This window comes from Geotrypetes seraphini, chromosome 5 (assembly GCF_902459505.1).
Source record: "Geotrypetes seraphini chromosome 5, aGeoSer1.1, whole genome shotgun sequence".
Lineage (NCBI taxonomy): Eukaryota > Metazoa > Chordata > Amphibia > Gymnophiona > Dermophiidae > Geotrypetes > Geotrypetes seraphini.
In genome coordinates, this window is record NC_047088.1 from 175,207,295 (window position 1) to 175,229,959 (window position 22,665).

Sequence of the window (22,665 nt, forward strand, 5' to 3'; positions counted from 1 at the left end):
GCATGCGCTTAAATGCGGCGTCCTGCAAGTTCAACTGACAGTATTGTGTAAGTTTTGCATGTTGCTTGGTGATGCGCCGATGGCCTGCTCATGTGTCTTGTGATTGCGCTCTAGGTTCCCAATTACAGAATAGCACCTAAGTGCACTTGTGTGCATATCTGCCATTGCATCTCTGTTTTAGCCATTGTAGCATGGAAGTTTAGTACCAAATTGGCACTTAACCTTTGGAGTACTGTATGGAATGAGGAGGATAGTGTCTCTTAGAAAACCAGTGGAAATATGCTTTCAAAGCACCAATGTAGTTTTACTCACTAGTTTGAACATCTAAAGAGGGTGAAATAGGATGCACACTTCTAGAAAACATCATTTAGGTATGATTATTTTCATCCTTTGATCTAAATCCCTTCCTCTTTTCACCTCTTTCCCCTAGAAGTTCCATTCTTGCCATCTTTCAAAGAAGTACATGCTCTGTGGAAGCAGCTCCTACTTAGCCAGAATGTGGAGGACAGTTTTCAGATAGGGTGATCTAGAACAGAGTTCTCAACCCAGTCCTCGAGACACACCTAGCCAATCGGATTTTCAGACTATCCATAATGACTGTGTATGAGATAAATTTGCATGTACTACCTCCACTATATGCAAATCTATTTCATACTTATTATTTGTGGCTGGGTTGGTTCCAAGGACTAGGTATAGAACCCCTGGTCTAGAAACATTAATTTGTCTTAATGTGGCTAGATTGCTTTGACATTTTGTCCTCCCTGTGTCACTAATATTTTAACAGTTAAAACTGGATTTGGTAGATTTCCAGGTTAAATCCGATGGTAGATTATTCCAGGGTCTTACTATTCAAATTGTTTAAAAGAAAATCAAATTTTTTGCTTTAAATCATATGCAAACCAGACACTAGTCAAAATCCAAGGAGACCAAGGGCTAAAAGTATTCCAAATGCAGACACTTTATTAGCAACAGTAGCGGAAGAAAATCATGACTGACTCAGTTGAGTTTCACCTAAACAGGCTGCTCAGGGGCCCAGATTGGTGAAGGGAACTGCTAGCACCCAAATTGGCTAAAATGTTGCTCTCCCTCTCAAACGTTCTACTTTAGCCAGTTTGGGTGCAAGCAGTCCCCTTCACCAATCTAAGCCCACGAGGCAGCCTGTTTAGGTGAAACTCAGCTGAGTTGGACATGGTTTTGACCCCTCAGCTACTGTTGCTAATAAAGTATCTGCATTTGGAATACTCTTAGTCCTTGGTCTCCTTGGTTTTTGACTAGTGTCTGGTCTGTTCCATATCTCTGCCGAACTGGCTGTTTTTGACCACCTGCCTGTCTGTTTTCTTGGACTTTAAATTAAATACATCCTCATCATCCTAGTATGTCTGTTTATCTTTATTAGTCGTACACTTGTATAAAATATTAATTTAGACAAAGGTGCCAGCAGTATAAAAATGAAAACCTGTTTAAAAAGCAAATTTTTTATTGTGGCATTAAAATCAGTAAAATTGTGAACACATATCACATAAAACCCAACGTGGCCATGTTTTGACTTGTATTTCAGTATGTTTTTCATTTTCTTTATTTTCTGTTTTTGCCTTCTCCTTTATGTGCTCTTATTGTGCAACATCTGTTCCTCTTTTTTGTATAAGGTTGTAATATATCGGAATTCTCTTTAACTATTGTGTAACAAAGCATATATACTATGGATTCAAAATAAAAGCAAATATTGATTTTTGGTTTATCCTTTAGATATACCAAGCTTTTAATATCTTGGTTGAGAGGCACTGCCAATCAGTCAAAGGTAAGCAAGTTTCTGTAAAGTATGTAGAAGTACATTAATATGTTCTAGACTGAACAATTTGACCTGACAAATGCCATGTTTTCACCATCAATTGGACAGATGTATTTTTAAATTCAAACATTTTTTGTAGTGCAAAGGGCAAAGGATTCTAGACGATAGGTTATTTACCCCTGGTTGTGAATTAATTGCAGAAGGATGCCATCTACATCTTTCAACTCTGCATCCTTCCCCAGTGGGATGTACTGCCACCTTCAGTTTTTCCTTCTGCAAGCGAATTGAGAAGATGCTTTCTGATCTGCTCTGCTTAATTTTATTATTTTGGGGATTTTTCCCGCCACTTTTTCTTTGAGGCTTTGGTGCTGAGAGGACCCCTTTTATTAGGGCAGTTTTGCCTGGGTAGGACGCAGACTCCCTGAGAGTAGTCTGCTGCTGGCATGGCCCTCAGATGTACCTGTTTAGCCAGCCTGCTTTAATGGATTTGGAGCTCAGGGTCTGTTCTTCTGGAAGCTAGCTCACTTCCTGATTTATCAGGAGCTTGAATCCAGGTTATTTGGCCCCATTGTAAGTCCTTTTGGGCTTTGAGGGTGCCTATTGCATTTTTTTTTCTCTAATCCCCTGTCATGGCGCACATTTTCCTGGGGGTCTGAGGTCTCAGTTTGGCTTGATCTGACTGAAAGCCCAAAGATCAAGAATTTTGGACCCATGAAATCTGTTCTGAGGCAGAAAGTCTTCAGTCTTTTCATCTGCACTGAGAATTGACATAGGTAAGCACCAGCATGGCACAGTGAGTACAGGCTATTATAGCCTAGGGTGAAAAACAGAGAGATCTGAATTTGCCCAATTTGAGAGTTTCTAGGGCCAGAGGCCAGGTCCCTTGCCTCCAAAATCCCTTCCCTGAAATTTTGAAGTTCAGCGTAGCACCTCTGGGCTGTTTTTGGGATTGATCTTGGATTTTCCTTTTTTTCTTTAAAAGTCTCTATCTGCCTCAAAACTCCTCAATTTTGGTTAAAATCAATAGGGATGGATTCCTCTTGTTATTCTACCCCTAAATCATGCTGGTAACGGCACCACACACCTTCACCAAGGTGATGGTGATGATTGCATGCATCTCCAGAAGGCAGGAACCAGGTGCACCTGTACTTGGACAACCGGCTGATCAGAGCTCTGTCCAAGTTGGAAAGAAAGCACGTAGTGAAGCAAGTCGTAGGACTCATGCAGGACCTGGGTTGGATAGTCAACTTCAAGAAGAGTCATCTGGAACTGACCCAGTGCTTGGAGTAACTGGAATTCTATTTCAACACAGCGGAGGATCATGTCTTTCTTCCCAAGCCATGCATACAGAAGCTTGCAAAACAGATTACAGACCTCTTAACAAAGCTGAGTCCCACAGCTTGGCATTACCTCCAGGTTCTGGGGTTAATTGCAGCAGCCTTAGAGGTAGTGGCTTTGGATAGACTCGCCATCCAAGGACATGCCACTTTGCATTTCCTCATGGGTGATACTGATGACCAATGCCAGCCTGTTTGGCTGGGAGGCCCATTGTGATGGTTATCCAGTGCAGGGTTGCTGGACTCTTTCGCAGAGAAAATGGTCCATAAATTGGTTGAAACTGAGTCATTCATCTGGTGTTACAGACATTGGAAAGATCCTTGGAATCCAAGGCACTCAATGTTTTCTCAGACAATGCCACTGCGGTGGCTTAGTTCATTCAACAAGGAGGCACCAGAAGTGCTCAGTTATGTCTGGAGGCCCAGTTGTTGTTCCGGTGGGCAGAAACTCATTTACAGGTACTCTCCGCAGCCCATGTAGCAGGAGTAGAGAATGTTCAAGCCCAACTACCTTAGCCAGCAGACATTGGACCTGGGGGTATGGTCATTGTCCAAAAGGCATTCAACTTTTTGTTACATAGAGCATTTTGGACCCCAGTTAGATTACAAAAGTTGGATTGCTCTAAGTCTAACAGATGCTGGCATTATAATCTGGAAGCAGGGACTCTAGATCATCTACTTTATTTTTGTCCCTGTATTATGGCCTTTTGGAAATCAATTTGGTCCCAAATTAATGGCTTATTAGAAAATCATGTAGCTCTATCATACAATACAATTCTATTTGGAACGTCCATGAGGAAAAAAAGTCAAATTTCATCTAATAATAATAAACTTTTATTAATAATGACAGGAGTTGCCATTCAGCATATTACTAGAAATTGGAAAGATTATACCAGACTTAATTACACCTTCTGGTGGAACTCGTTATGCCATATATACAAAATGGAAAGGACAATTGCCATGCAAAAAGGAAATTATAACAATTTCAAAAAAATTTGGGGACCATTGATAACATATTGTAATGAGTAGGCACCTTTATACACTAAAGTATAATTAGAATAATTGGGAAGGGGGATATATTGATTCATTATTGGTTTATTATTATTTTGAACACATTACATGTATGATACGTTTGATTTGCATTATTTGTGGAGAGGGTGGGTGTGGGAGGGATTTAAAATATGTATTGAAATAATAATAAGAAATAATTTTCAAGTGATGTATAGGAATTAATTGATGTAATATTCACTTGGTGTATGATGAAAAAATGAATAAAGAATTGGGGAAAAAAAAAAAGGCATTCAACTTCATTATTTGATGTTGGGGGTCTTCCAACGATGGACTTGATGGCCTCTGCCCGAAACACGAATGTAGCTCACTTCTACAGTTGCCAATTCAAGCCCGGAAGTGCTGGATTGGATGCGTTAGTTTAGCCATAATTGGAAGACAGGCTGCTGTATGTTCTTCTGTGGTCCGTGATAGGCTGGGTCATTCACAGAATTGCGAACCACCAGGGGCTGGCAATCCTAGTGGCGCTGGATTGGCCATGTCAGCCTTGGTATGTGGATCTCGTCCATCTACAAAGGGACAAAAATATCAAGCTTCCAGTTCATGTGGATCATCTCAGTCAAGGACCAGCTCCCATGGACGATCCGGAGCACTTTGGGTTTATAGCAGGGGTGTTAAAGTCCCTCCTCGAGGGCTGCAATCCAGTCGGGTTTTCAGGATTTCCCCAATGAATATGCATGAGATCTATTTGCATGCATCACTCGCTGCATGAAGCAGAACTTCCTGACATTTGTCCTGGACTTGTCCCCCCTTAGCTTCAGTCCATGTCCTCTTGTCCATGTCACGTTGGACAATGTAAATAATTTTTTTCCCTGTTCTATTTTGTCGATGCCTTTCAGTATTTTGAAAGTCTCAATCATATCCCCTCGCAGTCTCCTCTTCTCAAGGGAGAACAGTCCCAGTTTCTTAAGTCGTTCCTCATATTCCAAGTTCTCCGTACCATTTATTAGCTTCGTTGCTCGTCTCTGCACCCTCTCCAGCAATTTTATATCCTTCTTTAGGTTGGGAGACCAATGTTGGACACAATATTCCAAGTGTGGTCTGACCATTGCCCTATAAAGTGGCATTATAACTTTCTCCGATCTACTTGGGATTCCTTTCTTTATCATGCCTAACATTCTATTTGCTTTCTTTGCCGCCGCCGTGCATTGTGCCGACAGTTTCAGGGTCCTATCTATCAGTACACCCAGGTCCTTTTCTTCGCTCTTACCCAGAGTTGCACCTGACATTCTATACTCGTATTCCTTGTTCTTACCGCCTAAATGCATTACTTTGCACTTTTCCACATTAAACTTCATCTGCCATTTCTCCGCCCATTTCTCTAACTGACACAAGTCACTCTGGAGTACCTCGCTATCCTTCTGCGATCCGATTGCCCGGCAGAGCTTTGTGTCATCAGCAAACTTGATGATCCCACTGGATGTTCCTTCTTCTAAGTCATTTATGAAAATATTAAATAAGATGGGCCCAAGTACCGAGCCCTGGGACACACTGCTAGTCACTTTCTCCCAGTCTGAGAACTTCCCATTTATGCCCACTCTCTGCTTTCTGTTTTCCAGCCATTTGCCTATCCATCTTAGTATATCTCCCTCTATTCCATGGCTTTGTAGTTTCCTGAGAAGTCTTTCATGTGGAACTTTGTCGAACGCTTTTTGGAAGTCCAAGTATATTATGTCCACCGGTTCTCCATTATCAATTTGTTTGTTCATGGTTTCAAAAAATTGAAGTTCTTTGGCTTCTCACCCAAACTTGACCAGATTTTTGAAAGGAGTGCTCAGGTTGCATCTGCATGTTTGTCAACCTTTCTCATTGTGAAACCTTAACATTGTTTTGAAGGGTCTTAGTAAGGCTCCATATGAGCCTCTGCAAAAGGCATCACTGATGGATCTCACTGTAAAGACAGTGTTTCTAGAAGCAATCGTGAGAAGGGTCTTGGAGTTACAAGTGCTCTGATGCAGAGAACCGTTTCTCAGGATCACAGAAGGTTGTTTCAGCCTTCCATGTCAATGAGGAAGTTCATTTAGCCCTGTTCCAGTCCATGGGTTCAGCGAAGCAAGATAAGCTATTGCTAAACCAGATGAGGCAGACCAGCTTCCATGGCATCTGTCTCTAGATGGCTTCAAATGGCGATTTCATCGGCATACTTTGGGTGTGGCAAGCAGCCACCGATATTGCTGAGGGGTGGCTTCTTCTCATGCAGTTTCACCCTAGGAGACACATAGGGCAACTACATGCCCTACTCTCCATACCTTTATGAATTTCTGCAGAGTGGACATAGTGGCTTGTAAGGACGCCACATTTGGGTCCTCAGTTTTACTGGCAGGCCCATCTGTCCCACCCTAGACACAAGAGACTGCTTTGGTATGACAACTATTGCCCAGAATTCTTTGCCCTTTGCACTATAAGGGAGAATTAAGTTCTTACCTTGATAGTTTTCTTTGTAGTAGAAGGAGAAAGGATTCTGGATGCCCCGCCCTGTCAGTTACTTTGCCTGCTTTCTGCTTCAGACAGATCTTGTAGGTCCATAGATGGAGATATTTTCCAGCCAGTTCAATAAGAATATACTGGATCATAAATAAAAAATAATAGAAGTGATGAAATTAATAAGTCTATAAGAGCTACAGAGCTATTAGTGCTGGTTGCATACAAAGAGGTAGATAGTTTGTTCCACCTAGAAATATACTGTTTAGTTTAATACTGTTCACTTTATTTGGTACAGAGCAGAACAGAAATGTATTGTCAGGGAGGTTTCCCCATTCCCCTCTTTCTGACTTTTGTTATTATAGTGGTGATTGACTTCTTTGGTACAAACTGAAGGTGGCAGTGCAACCAACTGGGGAAGGAGGTAGAGTTGAAAGATGTAGATAACATCCATTCTGCAATCAATTTGCGACCAGGGGTAAATAACCTATCATCCGAAATCCTTTGCCTTTTTACCAAAAAGAAAATTATGGAGGTAATAACCTAATTTTTCCCTATTGAATAAATGCAGAGAAATATAAACCAACAATCAAGGTAATTCAAGTTTGAAAAATTTCAACCTGTTCTCTCATTGACAAAGTAGAGTGTAACTAGATACCTCAAATTTTAATCTTTTTCTTAACCAGGATTATCCTAGTATCAATCTCAAATTCTATCTGGCCATTCAGAATCTCCCACTTTTCCTGCCAATAACAATTCCATTTTAATCTATTATTTGGTGACTATTGTTTTTTTTTTCTTATTACTCATTCCCCTCATGTGTTTTCCCTTTTTTTGTTCTGCTTTTCTATCATGAATTGTATTTCACTTCCTTTCATTACCTTTTGTTATGCGTATATTGGACTATTTTTAATTTAATGTTATTATTTAAAGTTTGTAAATGTTTGTTTCCCTTTGAATGTATTTTAAATTGTACATCGCTTAGAATTACGATTAAGCGATTTAATCAAATGAACTATTAAACTTGAAACTTGAAACTTACTAATGCTGCATCCAGGTATCCACAGTTCTCAGAAAAAATACCAATTTATCTTTCAATTCATTCTTCCAGTCAGACATATGAAAGAAAAACTGAATATCATCTGCATAAAATCTATAGCTAACATTTAGCTCCTTAAAAATACAACTCCATGATGCTAAATATAGATTAAAATGCACTGCTGAAAGTGCAGATCCCTGTGGGACTCCTTTACAGATTGGCATAATTTTAAAAACAGTACCGACGCATTTTACTTGTATAGATCAATCTTGAAAATAAGAGACAAAAACAGTAATGTACTGACCCACCAATCCCCATCTTCCTTAATTTATTTAATAAAAGCTGAGGATGCTGAGGATATGTCTAATGACAAGACACAAAAAGTTACATTTTTATCCATTCCAATCCTCAACTCATCAACAATAGAGACCGGTAATGTTTCAAATCCATATTGACGATAGTCTAATAAATTTTCTCTCTCAACAAAATCCTGCATCTTCTCAATGATCTTCCCTATAAAGGGCGGTATCGCAATCGGTCTATAGCTCTCCAATATAATTTCATTCCAAATTCTCCCTCTTCAATACAGGTTTAACTGTTGCAATTTTTAACAATTCTGGCATTGCACTAGTCTTCAAAGATTTATCAATAGCAATCAAAGAGGGTATCACTTGTCTACCCAGTTGTTTAATTGTAGACTAGGATGGACCATAGATCTAGTAGGTCACATGACTTCAACAACTTCCAAACCTGATCTTCTGTTATATCATCAAAAGTGGATCAAGGCACAGATGCTGCCTGAAATTCATCAGTTGCAGGGGGCTCCATAGTTTTAAACAATCCATCTAAACCAGGGCTGCCTAAGTCTGGTCCTCGAGATTACTGGCAGGCCAGGTTTTCTGGATATCTGCAATGAATATGCATGAGAGAGATTTGCCTGCACTGCCTTCTTGGTATGCAAATCTCTCTCATGCATATTCATTGCAGATATCCAGAAAACCTGGCCTGCCTGTAGATCTCGAGGACTGGACTTCGGCAGCCCTGATCTAAACCATTAGCCTTATTAACTAAAAATCCTATGCACCAGTAATTTGATTGAAATATACACCATGAATAATAGAGAGGGGGAAGGGTGCTTATTTATTGTGTTTACTATTAATAATAATGGGAAGGGGGGTGGGTTATGGGTTTATATATATACAATTGTTGTTTTTCTTAATAGATTTACAAGTGATGTTTTCAAGAATATGTATGATATTAATTTGTACACTTGTTGAAAGATTAAAAATGAATAAAGATTTATAAAAAAAATAAAAATCCTATGCACTTGGTTCTGATTTTCTTATTTGAACAGTTGGACCCTTAATCAACAAATTTACAGTCTCAAATAACTCTTTCGGTCTATTGTTAGGTTCTATAGTGATAAAGTAAAACAAGCTCTCTCTCCATTTTACAAAATGCTTGGTATTCATTTAACCAAAAAAAATAAAATTATTATCACAATCGTCAACATCCTTAGTCTTCCTCCAAATATGCTCATATTTTCTCAACTCCCTTCTCAAATTTAAGATAGGCTCTGTTCTCCATAAACATTTCTTTTCTCCACAATTTCTTTTCTTGTACTAACTTTTTACCATTATATCAATTTTGAATACTTTGTAAGACCTAGAATCTTTAATCTTTGTAGACTGAACATGTAGATAGCAAAAGAGAGTCTTCTTTCACTTAACTTTTTCCCCAAAGATAAATCTGTTTCTCAATCCTTCAAGCCTCCACTTCTGAATTAAGTAGTCTGCTTAGCATCTCAAGCCATTTCATCATTAAGTCTGCCTTTCCCACCTTATTTTATGCCGCTCTTATTCTCAGTCCCATTTGTTATTCATTGCATAGACTACAAAGTTCTGTGGCATGTTTGCTTTTACTGGGCCCATTATTGATAAGATGATGGAATTCAACCGATCTCATGCTCTTACAACCAAATTGCATGAAAGTACATACTTCTGTGTAGTCCAAGGTCAGCTATTCCATTAGTCAGATTAGGTGATTGCTAAAAGTGTAGAAACTTATACACTTCTCCCTCCGTATTCGCGGTTTCAGTAATTACGGTTTTGATTATTCAGGGTTTTTAGCTTGCTAGCTCCTCCCTCCAGATGACATCAGCTTGCATAGAGAAATCGCTGATTCCCAGCACTTTCTTCACCGTGTTTTGCCTCTCCTTCAGGAACAGGCCAGGTCTTCCACCATGTTATTCGCGGTTTCACCATATTCACAATAGTTTTTAATAGAAAACAGCGAATAACATATGAAAAAGTTATTCACGGTTTTTCTGTATTTGCGGTTTTGTTAATCCCCTATCACAGCGAATATGGAGGGAGAAGTGTAGTGACTTGTGTATTGCTACTCATGAGCACACAGGGCATTGCCTCATGATTCATTTGGCTTGTGCCCTGCATCCTAAGCAACAGTCCTGCTTCTTACTTCAACCCTGTCCTTCCAGGCAGTATGCATTGTATTCATTAAAAAAAAATTCTGTCCTGTTGCACTTCTTCTACTTGGTGGTATGGAAAAGCTCTTCTTTTCCTGGCTCTGGTACTCTCTCCCTGCTTTGAGGATTCCAGTATTCTCTACCTCTTCCACTTTATCTTCTCTTCATTGGAAAATATTCACAGGTATAAGCTACAAGTGCGCCTCCCTTAAACCCTGGTCTTCCCCAGATCCAACTCCAGTTTGTCCTTGATTATATGGATCCTGGTCTCTGATGTAGCTGCAGACACTCTAATTCTGTTGAACTCTGGCCCTTTTTGTCTCAGCTCCTGGGATTATTCACTGATTCCTTTTCTTCTCTTCCGGGATCAGTGCAAATATTTTCATCTCTTTTCTTAGTATACCTAAGTGTTATGGCAGTATAAGGTATCATGGCACGAGCAGTCTTCATTGCTAGAGAATGACACGGGGAAAAATTGTCCCCATCCCCGTGACCACTGTCTCTGTCACCGCCCCATCCCTGTGACCACTGTCCCCGCCCCGTCCCCATGACCACTATCCCCGCAGCATCCATACAAGTCTCAGTACTGCAATATTTAGCTTATTCCTTCCTTATAAATCAAAGTTCTGGCTGCTGAACTAGGGAAAGAGATGTTCAGCTAGCAGGGCTTTGTTTATAAATTTTTATCAACACAACTAATATACTACTTTATCCTAAAGCAAAGAAAATAAATAAATAGACTTTTTTTTTTCTACCTTTGTTGTCTGGTTTCTGCTTTCCTCATCTTCTCATTCGATTCCTTCCATCCATTGTCTGTCTTCTCTTTCATCTTCCATTTGTTCTGTTACTGTGCCTCTCCATTTACCCCCCTCCCAATTGGTCTGGCATCCATCTTCTTCCCTTCGCTCCCCCCATAGTCTGGCATCTCTGTCTTCTTCTCTTCCAGTGTCTTCTCCCCACTCTTTCATCCCCATTTCCCTTCAGTGGCTTCTCCCCACCACCAGCCTTAACTCTCGCCACCTCACCACTCTTCAGCACCCCTCGCGCAGACCGAGAAGCTCCCTCCCTCCCCTTACCTTCATGGCGCATTAGTAAAGTAACTTGTTGAAGCCAGCTGAGCCTGCCTGCAGTCGCATGCGTCTGTGGGTGGAAACTTCTTCTCTGACGCAACTTCCGGTTGCATCAGAGGAGAAACTTCCGCCCACAGATGCACACGACTGCAGGGAGGCTCGGCTGGCTTAAGCAAGTTACTTTACTAACACGCCGCGAAGGTAAGGGGGAGGGAGGGAGATAGATTTGGCTGGTAGATAGGAAGGAGGGAGGTGGCCGCGCGTGATCAGTGACCACGTATGTTCCCTTCCTTAACTGTGGGGACAAGGCCATTCACCGCTCCACGGGGTGGTGGATGGCCTTGTCCCCGTGCCCGCAGTGAGCACTTCCCCCCCCCTACTGTTTTGGTGGGTTACTTGTGGCTAGCTGCGGGTAACAGCTACCGTGTCATTCTCTATTCATTGCTACATGTATGCTGATTCAGTGGCTTAGCTAACTAATGACTACTCTTACATCTGACTAAAGACAAAGGACTGCCTTTGGAATGGATATTTATACCATTCAGTTTCTCTCCAGGAGAGGTCCCCATCCATTATTATCTCACTTGGTAATGAGAGTCCTCCAAATTTCTGGAAACAACAGGTGGTATAATCAGACCATAGTGTGCTACTTTAGTGGATTTAGTAAAGGACTCTGGTATCTATGTGGAACAGAACCTTAGGGGGTCTCTACATTTATGTGGTGATTAACAGAGGGAAACATTTTAGATCATTTCATCCATCTATTTCAGAGATCACCATCAGCCAATGTTATCTGGAACTCTTGAACATAAGAACATAAGAAGTTGCCTCCGCCGAGGCAGAGCAGAGGTCCATCTTGCCCAGCGGTCTGCTCCCGCGGCGGCCCATCAGGCCTAATTGCCTGAACAGTGTCCCTGACTAATTTTGTACTGCCTCTAATCCTATCCCTATAACCTACCTCTACTCCTCTCTGTACCCCTCAATCTCTTGGTCTTCCAGGTACCTAGTCAAACCTTCTTTGAAGCCCTGTAGCGTGCTCCTGCTTATCACATCCTCCGGTAGCGCGTTCCATGTATCCACCACCCTCTGGATGAAAAAGAACTTCCTGGCGTTTGTTCTAAACCTTCCCCCTTTCAATTTCTCTGAGTGCTCCCTTGTACTTGTGGTTCCCCATAATTTGAAAAATCTGTCCCTATCTACTCTTTCTATGCCATTCATGATCTTGAAGGTTTCTATCAAATCTCCTCTAAGTCTCCGCTTTTCCAGTCTGTCAGTATATGAGAGGTCCTCCATACCCTTTATTAGCTTAGTTGCTCTTCTCTGGACTCTCTCAAGTACCGCCATGTCCTTCTTGAGGTACGGCGACCAGTACTGGACACAGTACTCCAGGTGCGGGTGCACCATTGCACGATACAGTGGCAGGATGACTTCCTTCGTCCTGGTCGTGATACCCTTCTTAATGATGCCCAACATTTTGTTTGCCTTCCTTGAGGCTGTGGCGCACTGCACCGATGCCTTCAATGATGTGTCTACCATCACTCCCAGGTCTCTTTCAATGTCACTCACCCCTAGCGGTGATCCCCCCATTGTGTAAGTGTACATCGGATTCTTTTTCCCTACGTGCATGACCTTGCATTTCCCTATGTTGAAGCTCATTTGCCACTTTTTGGCCCACTCTTCCAGCGCTGTCAGATCAATCTTTTTTATTTTTTACTGTGCTCCCAGAAATCACAGTCATCAAACTGTGGTGTGATTTCTGGAGCATATTTGTATTATTATATCCATGCTAATCAAAATTTAAAAGTATGTTGTAAAGTTTCAGAACTGTACATTTTGTTGCAAAGCAGATAGGTGCTTTTATCTGTGGGCTTTGGGCAAATTTATTAAAAGAAAATATAAAAATCTTTCTTTTGGCGGTTGCATATTTTAGATGTTTATAGGCTGGGCAATTTTCAAAAAGCCTTCATACCTATATTAATTAGTATTTTTCTTGTAAAGGTCTACTGATGGTTTTCTAGATGGTTCTAAGAGAGATGGTAGTGGTGTCATAATTGTGGAATTTAATCATCAAACTCTTGGGTGATTTAAAGAAGGGATGACCTATGGGCGTGAATGTTATGTGGGAGAAAGGGTGCTTTGCTGACCATTCACTTGCCTTATCCCTAGCTTGGTTTAAAAAAATAATGAATAACAGTGCCCAATTAGAATAATATGTTTTTTTAGACCTGGAGAAAAACTGTATAATATCATTGTTTCACCATATGTATTGATTTTCATTATTGTAGAAAGGAAGCTTAGTGTATATAGGCTTCGTGTACCATGGTCACATGAAGATTCCACAGTTGTATCAAGGTAAACAGATTAAAAATCTTCTCCTTAACAAAATCAATATGTATACATTAAAAGAAAATTCTCCCACAAAAGGAGTGATTCTTTTATGAAATATGTTTGAAAATATAATTGTTTTTTTGTGGATGCTCGTGGAAACCTCTCTTGTATTTTTAAACATGTAATACGAGAAGAGGTTTTAAACAGGTTTATGTAGTAGTATAGCCAGACCTCAATATCTGGGGATAAACTGGGTGGGCATGGCCCATACATTTCATCAAAAGAGACAAAAAAAATCTCTGAGAAGAAAAGGAACTCTTCCATGGATAAGCCAGAAACACAGCAACAACAAAATACACACACACAAGTTGCTGTGCCACAAGTTTTCATCTCCACCCACTACCTTTCCCTCCCTGTAAATTAAGCATACGCAGGTGTGTTGGTTGAACTGAGCATGCACAGGAGGGGGAGTGCTAGCATTGGTGGGTAGAAATGATCTGCCAGCTTCCCTGGGGTTGAGACAGCTTAGGTGGGGAGGGAGCTCCAGAGAGAACTCTTCAGCTAATGGGGTTTGGGGATCCCCACTAGCTACACTGACAATATGTGCTGCCACTGGGTTTGCCTGAACAGAAACTAAGTAGGCCCCTACCTACCTGGGTCCACCCGTGGCTAGTCTATTGGTTTTATGCACATAATTTTGTTTGGGTCATGTATTACTGCATCCATGGTTTAACGTGCACCTTATGGTTAGAGGTGAGAGTTAAAATTTGATCGGTAAATATTGAAGTTAAAATGGTTAAAAGTTGTTATTTTTTTAAAAGTTGCTTTCTTTTTACTACTATACTTTTATTTGAATGTATTTTTATGCATGGATTTTTTAAAATTATTAAATTGTAGTGCATATCATCATATTACTATATTATAATAGAGCTAACACTTTTAGTGTAGTACAGTAGATTCTCTGTTAACTGGAACTCAAGCATCCAGAACTTTCAAGCAACCAGCAAAAAAAAAAAAAAAATCAAAGAAATACTGTAATAATTTAAATAAAAATGAAAGTAAAATCAATTTCTGGTGGAAATTTAAGTGTAAACTTGGCATGCCACACCTGAGTATGCCCACACTTTGCCTACCACATGTTCAGTAGTTTGCCTGGAATAGTTTATGGTATGGCATAATATGGGGTACATTACTCCCCCGAAATTCACGGGGGTTAGGTTCTCAGAGTGACCGCGAATAGTGAAAAACTGTGAAAAATGGATGTGGTACAAAAATGCCCTTCCCGCTCTGTTTTTGGCTGCTGCCATTGGTCGCCATCGGCTGGAAGGCTCCATCATGCGTGCACGCTCTACTGCTGCGACTGCCACCGATCTCCTCTCTCTCTCCCCAATCTCCCTCACAGTGGCCATGCTGGAAGTAGTACCGTATTTTCACGCATATAACGCGCGCGTTATACGCGTTTTTACCTACCGCGCATACCCCTCGCGCGTTATATGCGTGAGCGCGGTATACGAAAGTTTTCAAACATAGTTCCCACCCCGCCCGACGCCCGATTCACCCCCCCAGCAGGACCACTCGCACCCCCACCCCGAACGACCACTCGCACGCGCTCCCACCCGCACCCGCATCCACGATCGGAGCAAGAGGGAGCCCAAGCCCTCTTGCCCGGCCGACTCCCCGACGTCCGATACATCCCCCCCCCCCCGGCAGGACCACTCGCACCCCCACCCCGAAGGACCGCCGACTTCCCGACAATATCGGGCCAGAAGGGAGCCCAAACCCTCCTGGCCACGGCGACCCCCTAACCCCACCCCGCACTACATTACGGGCAGGAGGGATCCCAGGCCCTCCTGCCCTCGACGCAAACCCCCCTCCCCCCCAACGACCGTCCCCCCCCAAGAACCTCCGACCGCCCCCCCAGCCGACCCGCGACCCCCCTGGCCGACCCCCACGACCCCCCCACCCCCCTTCCCCGTACCTTTGGAAGTTGGCCGGACAGACGGGAGCCAAACCCGCCTGTCCGGCAGGCAGCCAACGAAGGAATGAGGCCGGATTGGCCCATCCGTCCTAAAGCTCCGCCTACTGGTGGGGCCTAAGGCGCGTGGGCCAATCAGAATAGGCCCTGGAGCCTTAGGTCCCACCTGGGGGCGCGGCCTGAGGCACATGGTCGGGTTGGGCCCATGTGCCTCAGGCCGCGCCCCCAGGTGGGACCTAAGGCTCCAGGGCCTATTCTGATTGGCCCACGCGCCTTAGGCCCCACCAGTAGGCGGAGCTTTAGGACGGATGGGCCAATCCGGCCTCATTCCTTCGTTGGCTGCCTGCCGGACAGGCGGGTTTGGCTCCCGTCTGTCCGGCCAACTTCCAAAGGTACGGGGAAGGGGGGTGGGGGGGTCGTGGGGGTCGCCAGGGGGGTCGCGGGTCGGCTGGGGGAGCGGTCGGAGGTTCTTGGGGGGGGCGGTCGTTGGGGGGGAGGGGGGTTTGCGTCGAGGGCAGGAGGGCCTGGGATCCCTCCTGCCCGTAATGTAGTGCGGGGTGGGGTTAGGGGGTCGCCGTGGCCAGGAGGGTTTGGGCTCCCTTCTGGCCCAACTACCAAAGGTACGGGGAAGGGGGGTGGGGGGGTCGTGGGGGTCGCCAAGGGGGGTCGCGGGTCGGCTGGGGGAGCGGTCGGAGGTTCTTGGGGGGGGCGGTCGTTGGGGGGGAGGGGGGTTTGCGTCGAGGGCAGGAGGGCCTGGGATCCCTCCTGCCCGTAATGTAGTGCGGGGTGGGGGTAGGGGGTCGCCGTGGCCAGGAGGGTTTGGGCTCCCTCCTGGCCCGATATTGTCGGGGAGTCGGCGGTCCTTCGGGGTGGGGGTGCGAATGGTCCTGCCGGGGGGGGGGATGAATCGGACGTCGGGGGGGGGTGAACGGAGAGTCGGGACAGCGCACGGAGAGGCGGGGCAGTGCACGGAAGTCAGGGGGGTGAACGGAGAGTCGGGACAGCGCACGGAAAGTCAGGGCAGTGCACGGAAGTCAGGGGGGGTGAACGGAGAGTCGGGACAGCGCACGGAAAGTCAGGGCAGTGCATGGAAGTCAGGGGGGGGTGAACGGAGAGTCGGGACAGCGCACGGAGAGGCGGGGCAGTGCACGGAAGTCAGGGGGGTGAACGGAGAGTCGGGACAGCGCACGGAGAGGCGGGGCAGTGCACGGAAGTCAGGGGGGTGAACGGAGAGTCGGGACAGCGCACGGAAAGTCAGGGCAGTGCATGGAAGTCAGGGTGGGGTGAACGGAGAGTCGGGACAGCGCACGGAGAGGCGGGGCAGTGCACGGAAGTCAGGGGGGTGAACGGAGAGTCGGGACAGCGCACGGAGAGGCGGGGCAGTGCACGGAAGTCAGGGGGGTGAACGGAGAGTCGGGCAGCATGCGCGGTATAATCGTGAGCGCGTTATACCAAAGTTTTTGTGCTTATCATCGTGATTTCTGTGCGCTATACACGTGTGCGCGTTTTATACGGGTGCGTGTTATTTGCGTGAAAATACGGTAGGTGCTGCTGCAGCAGCAAGCGGGCCAAATTCCATGGCGTGATGGTGGGGGGGGGGGAGCAGATGAGCACGAGCACCAGCACCAGACGCTGGGAACCGTGTCCTCCAAGTCACCTCCCACACAGATGCAAGCTGCTGCTTCTCCTCACGGGTCCTTCACCTGAGCCAACCCTTCTCGAAAGCAGCAGGAGGAAGAAGAAAAAAACCCGCAAATGACTGAGGCTGCGAACGCTGAACCGCGAATTCACGGGGAGTACTGTATAGTATTAGTTAGGCCTGTTTTTCATAGTAACTTTCAAACAACCAGAAACTACATTTATATGGCATCTACCCATGGTGCCAGTTAACTGTAGTTGAAAAATCAGCATTCAGAACAGCACAGATTTGAAGTTGTATCATCCTAGTAAGTGAATAAGGGGAGGCCTTGTCTTTGTTTGTTTATACAGAAAAGAGGGAATTGAATTAACTTTGGCAGCAAGGACCTGATTCTTCATAGTGTGACCAAACTTGCACACACACATCTGTATGCATTTCTGATTTCCACATGTAACTTAATTGTTTTAACAAGCCAATCAACACCAATTTTGGCACTAATTAGAATTATGTGCACAAACTTTCTAAGCTTATTCTATAAAGTGGTGCATGTAAATTCTAGTGTATGGACCTTAAAATGGGGTGTGACCTGGGAAAGAGTATGGATGGATCTTGGGAATTCCTAAAAGTTAAGCATACTGTGCCCAATCCACGCACAACTTAAGCAGAAACATTTAGGCCTGGTTTTCATCAGCCTAAATGTTAGTCATACATATGGCTGTTTCAGCATGATTCTATAAACTGCGCCTAACTTCATAGGAGGGTTATAAAATCACACTTAAGCGCTGTTTCTTTCGGCACCGATTTTTTTAGGCTTCATATATATAGAATATGGCCCTGAGTGTGCAAATCATGCATGTTTGTTGGCAGCTGAAACAAAACTGGTATAGAGCTAAGAAGTTCAGTTTTAGTATTTATTCTTAAATTGGGAGGAAAACTGTCACAGATATTATGAAAAAAAGATGATGACAAAAAAGAAATCTGAATACGAATTACATTTTGGTAAAATAAAGGTAGATTTAAATCAGACTTCCAGGAAATTTACCTGTCAATAATATCCTTGTTTAGTGTGTTTTTCCTTGTTTTAAATAATATACAAATTGATTTCAGTGATTCGTTGTCCACTGGGATTCCTGCTAAACTTCATGTTGCCCAGCCAGTTAATGACAGTAGTGTTATAACACTAATCCTTTATTCATCTCAAGATTGCCAGTATGAGGTAAGCAATAATATGATAAGGCAAAGCTTGTTAATTTTATTCATAATGCTTGACCCCATTTTCTGTTGATTTTGTATTACAGGTGTATTCCGAATTCTTTTTTTTTTTTTTAATAAATCTTTATTCATTTTAGATTTTACAACAAGTGTACAGAAAAATCATCAGTTAATATACAACCTCACTTGAAACTCTACAATTTCCTCAAAATGAAGATTTAACCCCAACCCACCCCCCAAGCCACATACTATAATAAACTTATACCAGTGTTTTTCAACCTTTTTACACCAATGGACCGGCAGAAATAAAAAAAATTATTCTGTGGACCGGCATCGGTCCGTGGACTGGCGGTTGAAGAACACGGGGCTAAGTCGTGGGCCAGACCCTGTCCATCTCTACCCAATCTCCACCCCAGACCCCGCCCCCATAATAGTACTAATTGTAACACTATTTTTTCCATTCATTTTTCACAGATACACAATATAATCTTAACTACACATAATGGTTAACCACAAAATTAAACTATATAAAGCACACTGACAGCAGATGTAAATTCTCAAAATTGACATAATTCAATCACTAAATTAAAAAATAAAATCATTCCCCCCTACCTTTGTTGTCTCCCTCCCTCCATACTATGCCTTACCTTCTGGCCTGCTCCTGCCTGGCCATTTTTGCTGCCCCCGGTATTATCTTCAGGCTGGCTTCTTGCACGTCCCGTGCCTCATCTGGAAGCCTTCCCTCTGAAGTTGCAACGTCAGAGAGAAGGCTTCCGGTTCAGGCGCAGGACGCCCTTAGGAGCCACTGCCCGTGGCTTTCTGCACTGAATTAGTGAGGAAGAGGGAGCTGGCTCGAAGATATCACCGCATCGATTGCACCGTGGACCGACGGTTGAAGAACTCTGTTTTGGGCCTGATGCATGTGCTGGCCCTGTGGACCGGCAGGAAATTTCTGTGGACCGGCACTGGTCCATGGACCGGTGGTTGAAGAACACTGACTTATACCATTTGATCTATAAATTAATAGTGAAATTCAACCCCCCCCCACCCTCCAACAATATATATAGTAAGTAGGGAAACATGCTGATTATTCATTATAATAACTTATTAATGGCCCACACACATCCTTAAATTTATTAAAACATCCTTTTTGAACTGCTAACACTCTTTCCATTTTATACACGTGACACACCAAGTTCCACCAAAAACAGTAATTTCATCTTTTACAATCTTTCCAATTATATGTTATTTGTTGAATGGCAACTCCTGTTAAAATCATTAAAAGTTTATTATTATTAGAAGATAATTGGCTTTTAGCTCTTAAAGACATACCAAACAAAATTGTCATATGACAATGCTACATGATTTTCTAGCATACAATTTATTTGATCCCAAATCGATTGCCAGAAAGCTGTAATAAATGGACAATAAAACAATAAATGATTTTAAAGTTCCAGCCTCGAGATGACAATGCCAACATCTATTAGACTTAGAGCATTCCAATTTTTGTAAACGAACAGGGGTCCAGAGTGCTCTATGCAACAGGAAAAACCATGACATTGTATTCTGAATTCTGAAGTAGTGTCTAGGCAGCTTTATTACTAATCCCTTGTATAAGGGGCAGTTAACGTAAGAGCATAAGTATTGCTATGCTGGGACAGAGTGAAGGTCCATCAAGCCCACTGGCATAGCGAGGGTAGGAGGCACCACCCTTTCCCTCTTCTTCCCCCTTACCAGCCACCCCCTACCAGTCACATGCCTGCGCCCCTTTCTTTCCCCTGTACCTTCCCCATTGTGAGCAGCACCTCCAACTTGCTGTCTGCACTAGGATTGGCTCTTCCTGTGATATCACTTCCTAGTTGTGGGACCTGGAAGTAGCATCAGAGGCCAGCGCGAGCAGCAGATTAAAGCTGTTGTTCGCACTGGTGAAAAGCTAGAGGGGAAAGTTAGAGGGGTGGAAGGGTAATGAAAGAGTCTGCGCAGCAGGGGGGGCAGAGAGGAATAGAAGTGCCGGTGTCCACACCAAGACAGTGCCCGGGGTGGTTGGGCCCCCAATCCCTTTACTATGCCACTGATCAAGTCCAGTGTCCTGTTTCCAACAGTGGCCAACCCAGGTCACAAGTACCTGGCAAGATACCAAAGGAAAAAAAAACATATTTTATGCTGTTTAACCTAGGAATAAGCAGTGGGTTTCCTCAAGCCATTTCAGTAATGATTTATGGACTTTTGTGTTAGGAAATTATCCAAACCTTTTTTAAACCCTGCTAAGCTAACTGCTTTCACATCGACATGGCAAATGAGGTTCAATGTGGATATGTGCAAAGTGATGCATGTCAGAAACAAAAATCTCATGCACGAATACAGGATGTCCGGGGCGGTACTTGGAGAGACCTCCCAGAAAAGAGACTTGGGAGTTCTGATCGACAAGTCGATGAAGCCGTCTGCACAATGCGCTGCGGTGGAAAAAGGGTGAACAGTGCTAGGAATGATAAAGAAAGGGATCACGAACAGATCGGAGAAGGTTATCATGCCGCTGTACCGGGCCATGGTGTGCCCTCACCTGGAGTACTACGTCCAGCACTGGTCGCCGTATATGAAGAAGGACATGGTACTACTCGAAAGGGTCCAGAGAAGAATGACTAAAATGGTTAAGGGGCTGGGGGAGTTGCCATACAGTGAGAGATTGGAGAAACTGGGCCTCTTCTCACTTGAAAGAGGAGACTGAGAGGAGACATGATCGAAACATTCAAAATACTGAAGGGAATAGACTTAGTAGATAAAGACAGACTGTTCACACTCTCCAAGGTAGGGAGAACGAGAGGGCACTCTCTAAAGTTGAAAGGGGATAGATTCCGTACAAACGTAAGGAAGTTCTTCTTCACCCAGAGAGTGATGGAGAGCTGGAACACTCTTCTGGAGTTTGTTGTAGGGGAAAACACCCTCCTGGGTTTCAAGACTAAGCTGGACAAGTTCCTGCTAAACTGGGACGTACACAGGTGAGGCTGGACTCATTTAGAGCACTGGCCTTTGACCTGGGGGCCGCCGCGTGAGCGGACTGCTGGGCACGATGGACCAGTGGTCTGACCCAGCAGCGGCAATTCTTATGTTCTTATGGATCCGTAAAGGCATTTAGTCAGCCTACATTGTCCATGGGACCCTGTCCCCTGTTTCTGTTAGGGCTCATTCTACCAGTAGCATGGCTTATTGGGCCGAAGCTAGATATTTACAGAGCGGCTACCTGATCCACTCTGCATATCTTTGCCAAGTTTTACAGAGTGGATGTGGCAGCACACCAGGAACTCTGCCTTTGGGTCCTAGGTTTGAAGGCTAGCACAGTCAGCCCGCCCTAGATTTATGGGACTGCTTTAGTACGCCCTGCTTGTCTAGAATGACTCGCCTATTGCACTGGAAAAGGAGATTACTTTGATAATATCTTTTCCAGTAGATAAGTGAGGCATTCTATATTCCTGCGTCTGCCTACTGTTTTCATGTTTTATATGCTTCCTCAAGTTGTATCTTGGATTCCATTTTGCCTTTTAGGCCCTGAAGGATACTTTATAATATATTTTAAGGGTCTTCGGGGGTTCTTCCTGAGCTCCTTTTGATGCTTCCATTGGCTGTTGCCAGTTCATTAAATGTTAACAGTGTTTTATGTTAACGCAGAACAGTTGTATTGTTGAGGTGTCCTCTCTCTGTCCTTATTTCACATATTGGATTGGAGGTCTAGCATGCTTGGGTAGTAACTGCAGGTGGCAGTAGAGCTCACAGTGAAGTAGGAGGGACACAGAAAAATTCGGAGTGGATTCTTTCTGCAGATGTCTCATGGCTTGTTTAGAATTTTGGGGTGAAGTCCTGAAAAAGATATTATCAAGGTAAGGAGATAATGGTTACTGCAGATGGGCAGACTGGATGGGTTATTTTACCTTTATCTGCCATCATTAGGTTGTTAGTCAGGTGGACTTGGAATTGTCATCTCTTATTTGTGAGCCTAAGAAACAAGACATGAACATTAACATTTTGCTAGGTTTTTCTAATAGCCTACATTGACCACTGACAGGGATGGGATGCTGGCTTGATGGACCATGAGGAAAAAAAAGACCTTCTGGTCTAATCCAGTGTATGCACCTTTTATGTTGTTAGGTTTTATTAATTCAAGTTTTGTTTTAACTAGGCTATATCCTCTAAATTGATGGTTCTGGCACATCTGTGGTAAGGGCTGATGATTTTTTTCAGTAATCATGTTATTTAGATACTTCCGAATCGGGAAGCTAACTTTAACATATCAAATTTAAAATATTAAGC

At 43.6% G+C, this 22,665-nt stretch overlaps 1 protein-coding gene across 2 annotated transcripts in view; it reads left to right on the plus strand.

Annotated features, from left to right (window-relative positions):
* PGAP1 (post-GPI attachment to proteins inositol deacylase 1) overlaps window positions 1-22,665 on the plus strand; it is a 215,526-nt gene that overhangs the window by 120,760 nt on the left and 72,101 nt on the right. For both annotated transcript variants that reach the window (XM_033946396.1, XM_033946397.1), the window contains exons 16-18: window positions 1,747-1,798; window positions 13,495-13,561; window positions 18,259-18,367. In XM_033946396.1, coding sequence (XP_033802287.1) covers window positions 1,747-1,798; window positions 13,495-13,561; window positions 18,259-18,367 — 228 coding nt within the window. The remainder of the gene's footprint in view (window positions 1-1,746; window positions 1,799-13,494; window positions 13,562-18,258; window positions 18,368-22,665) is intronic.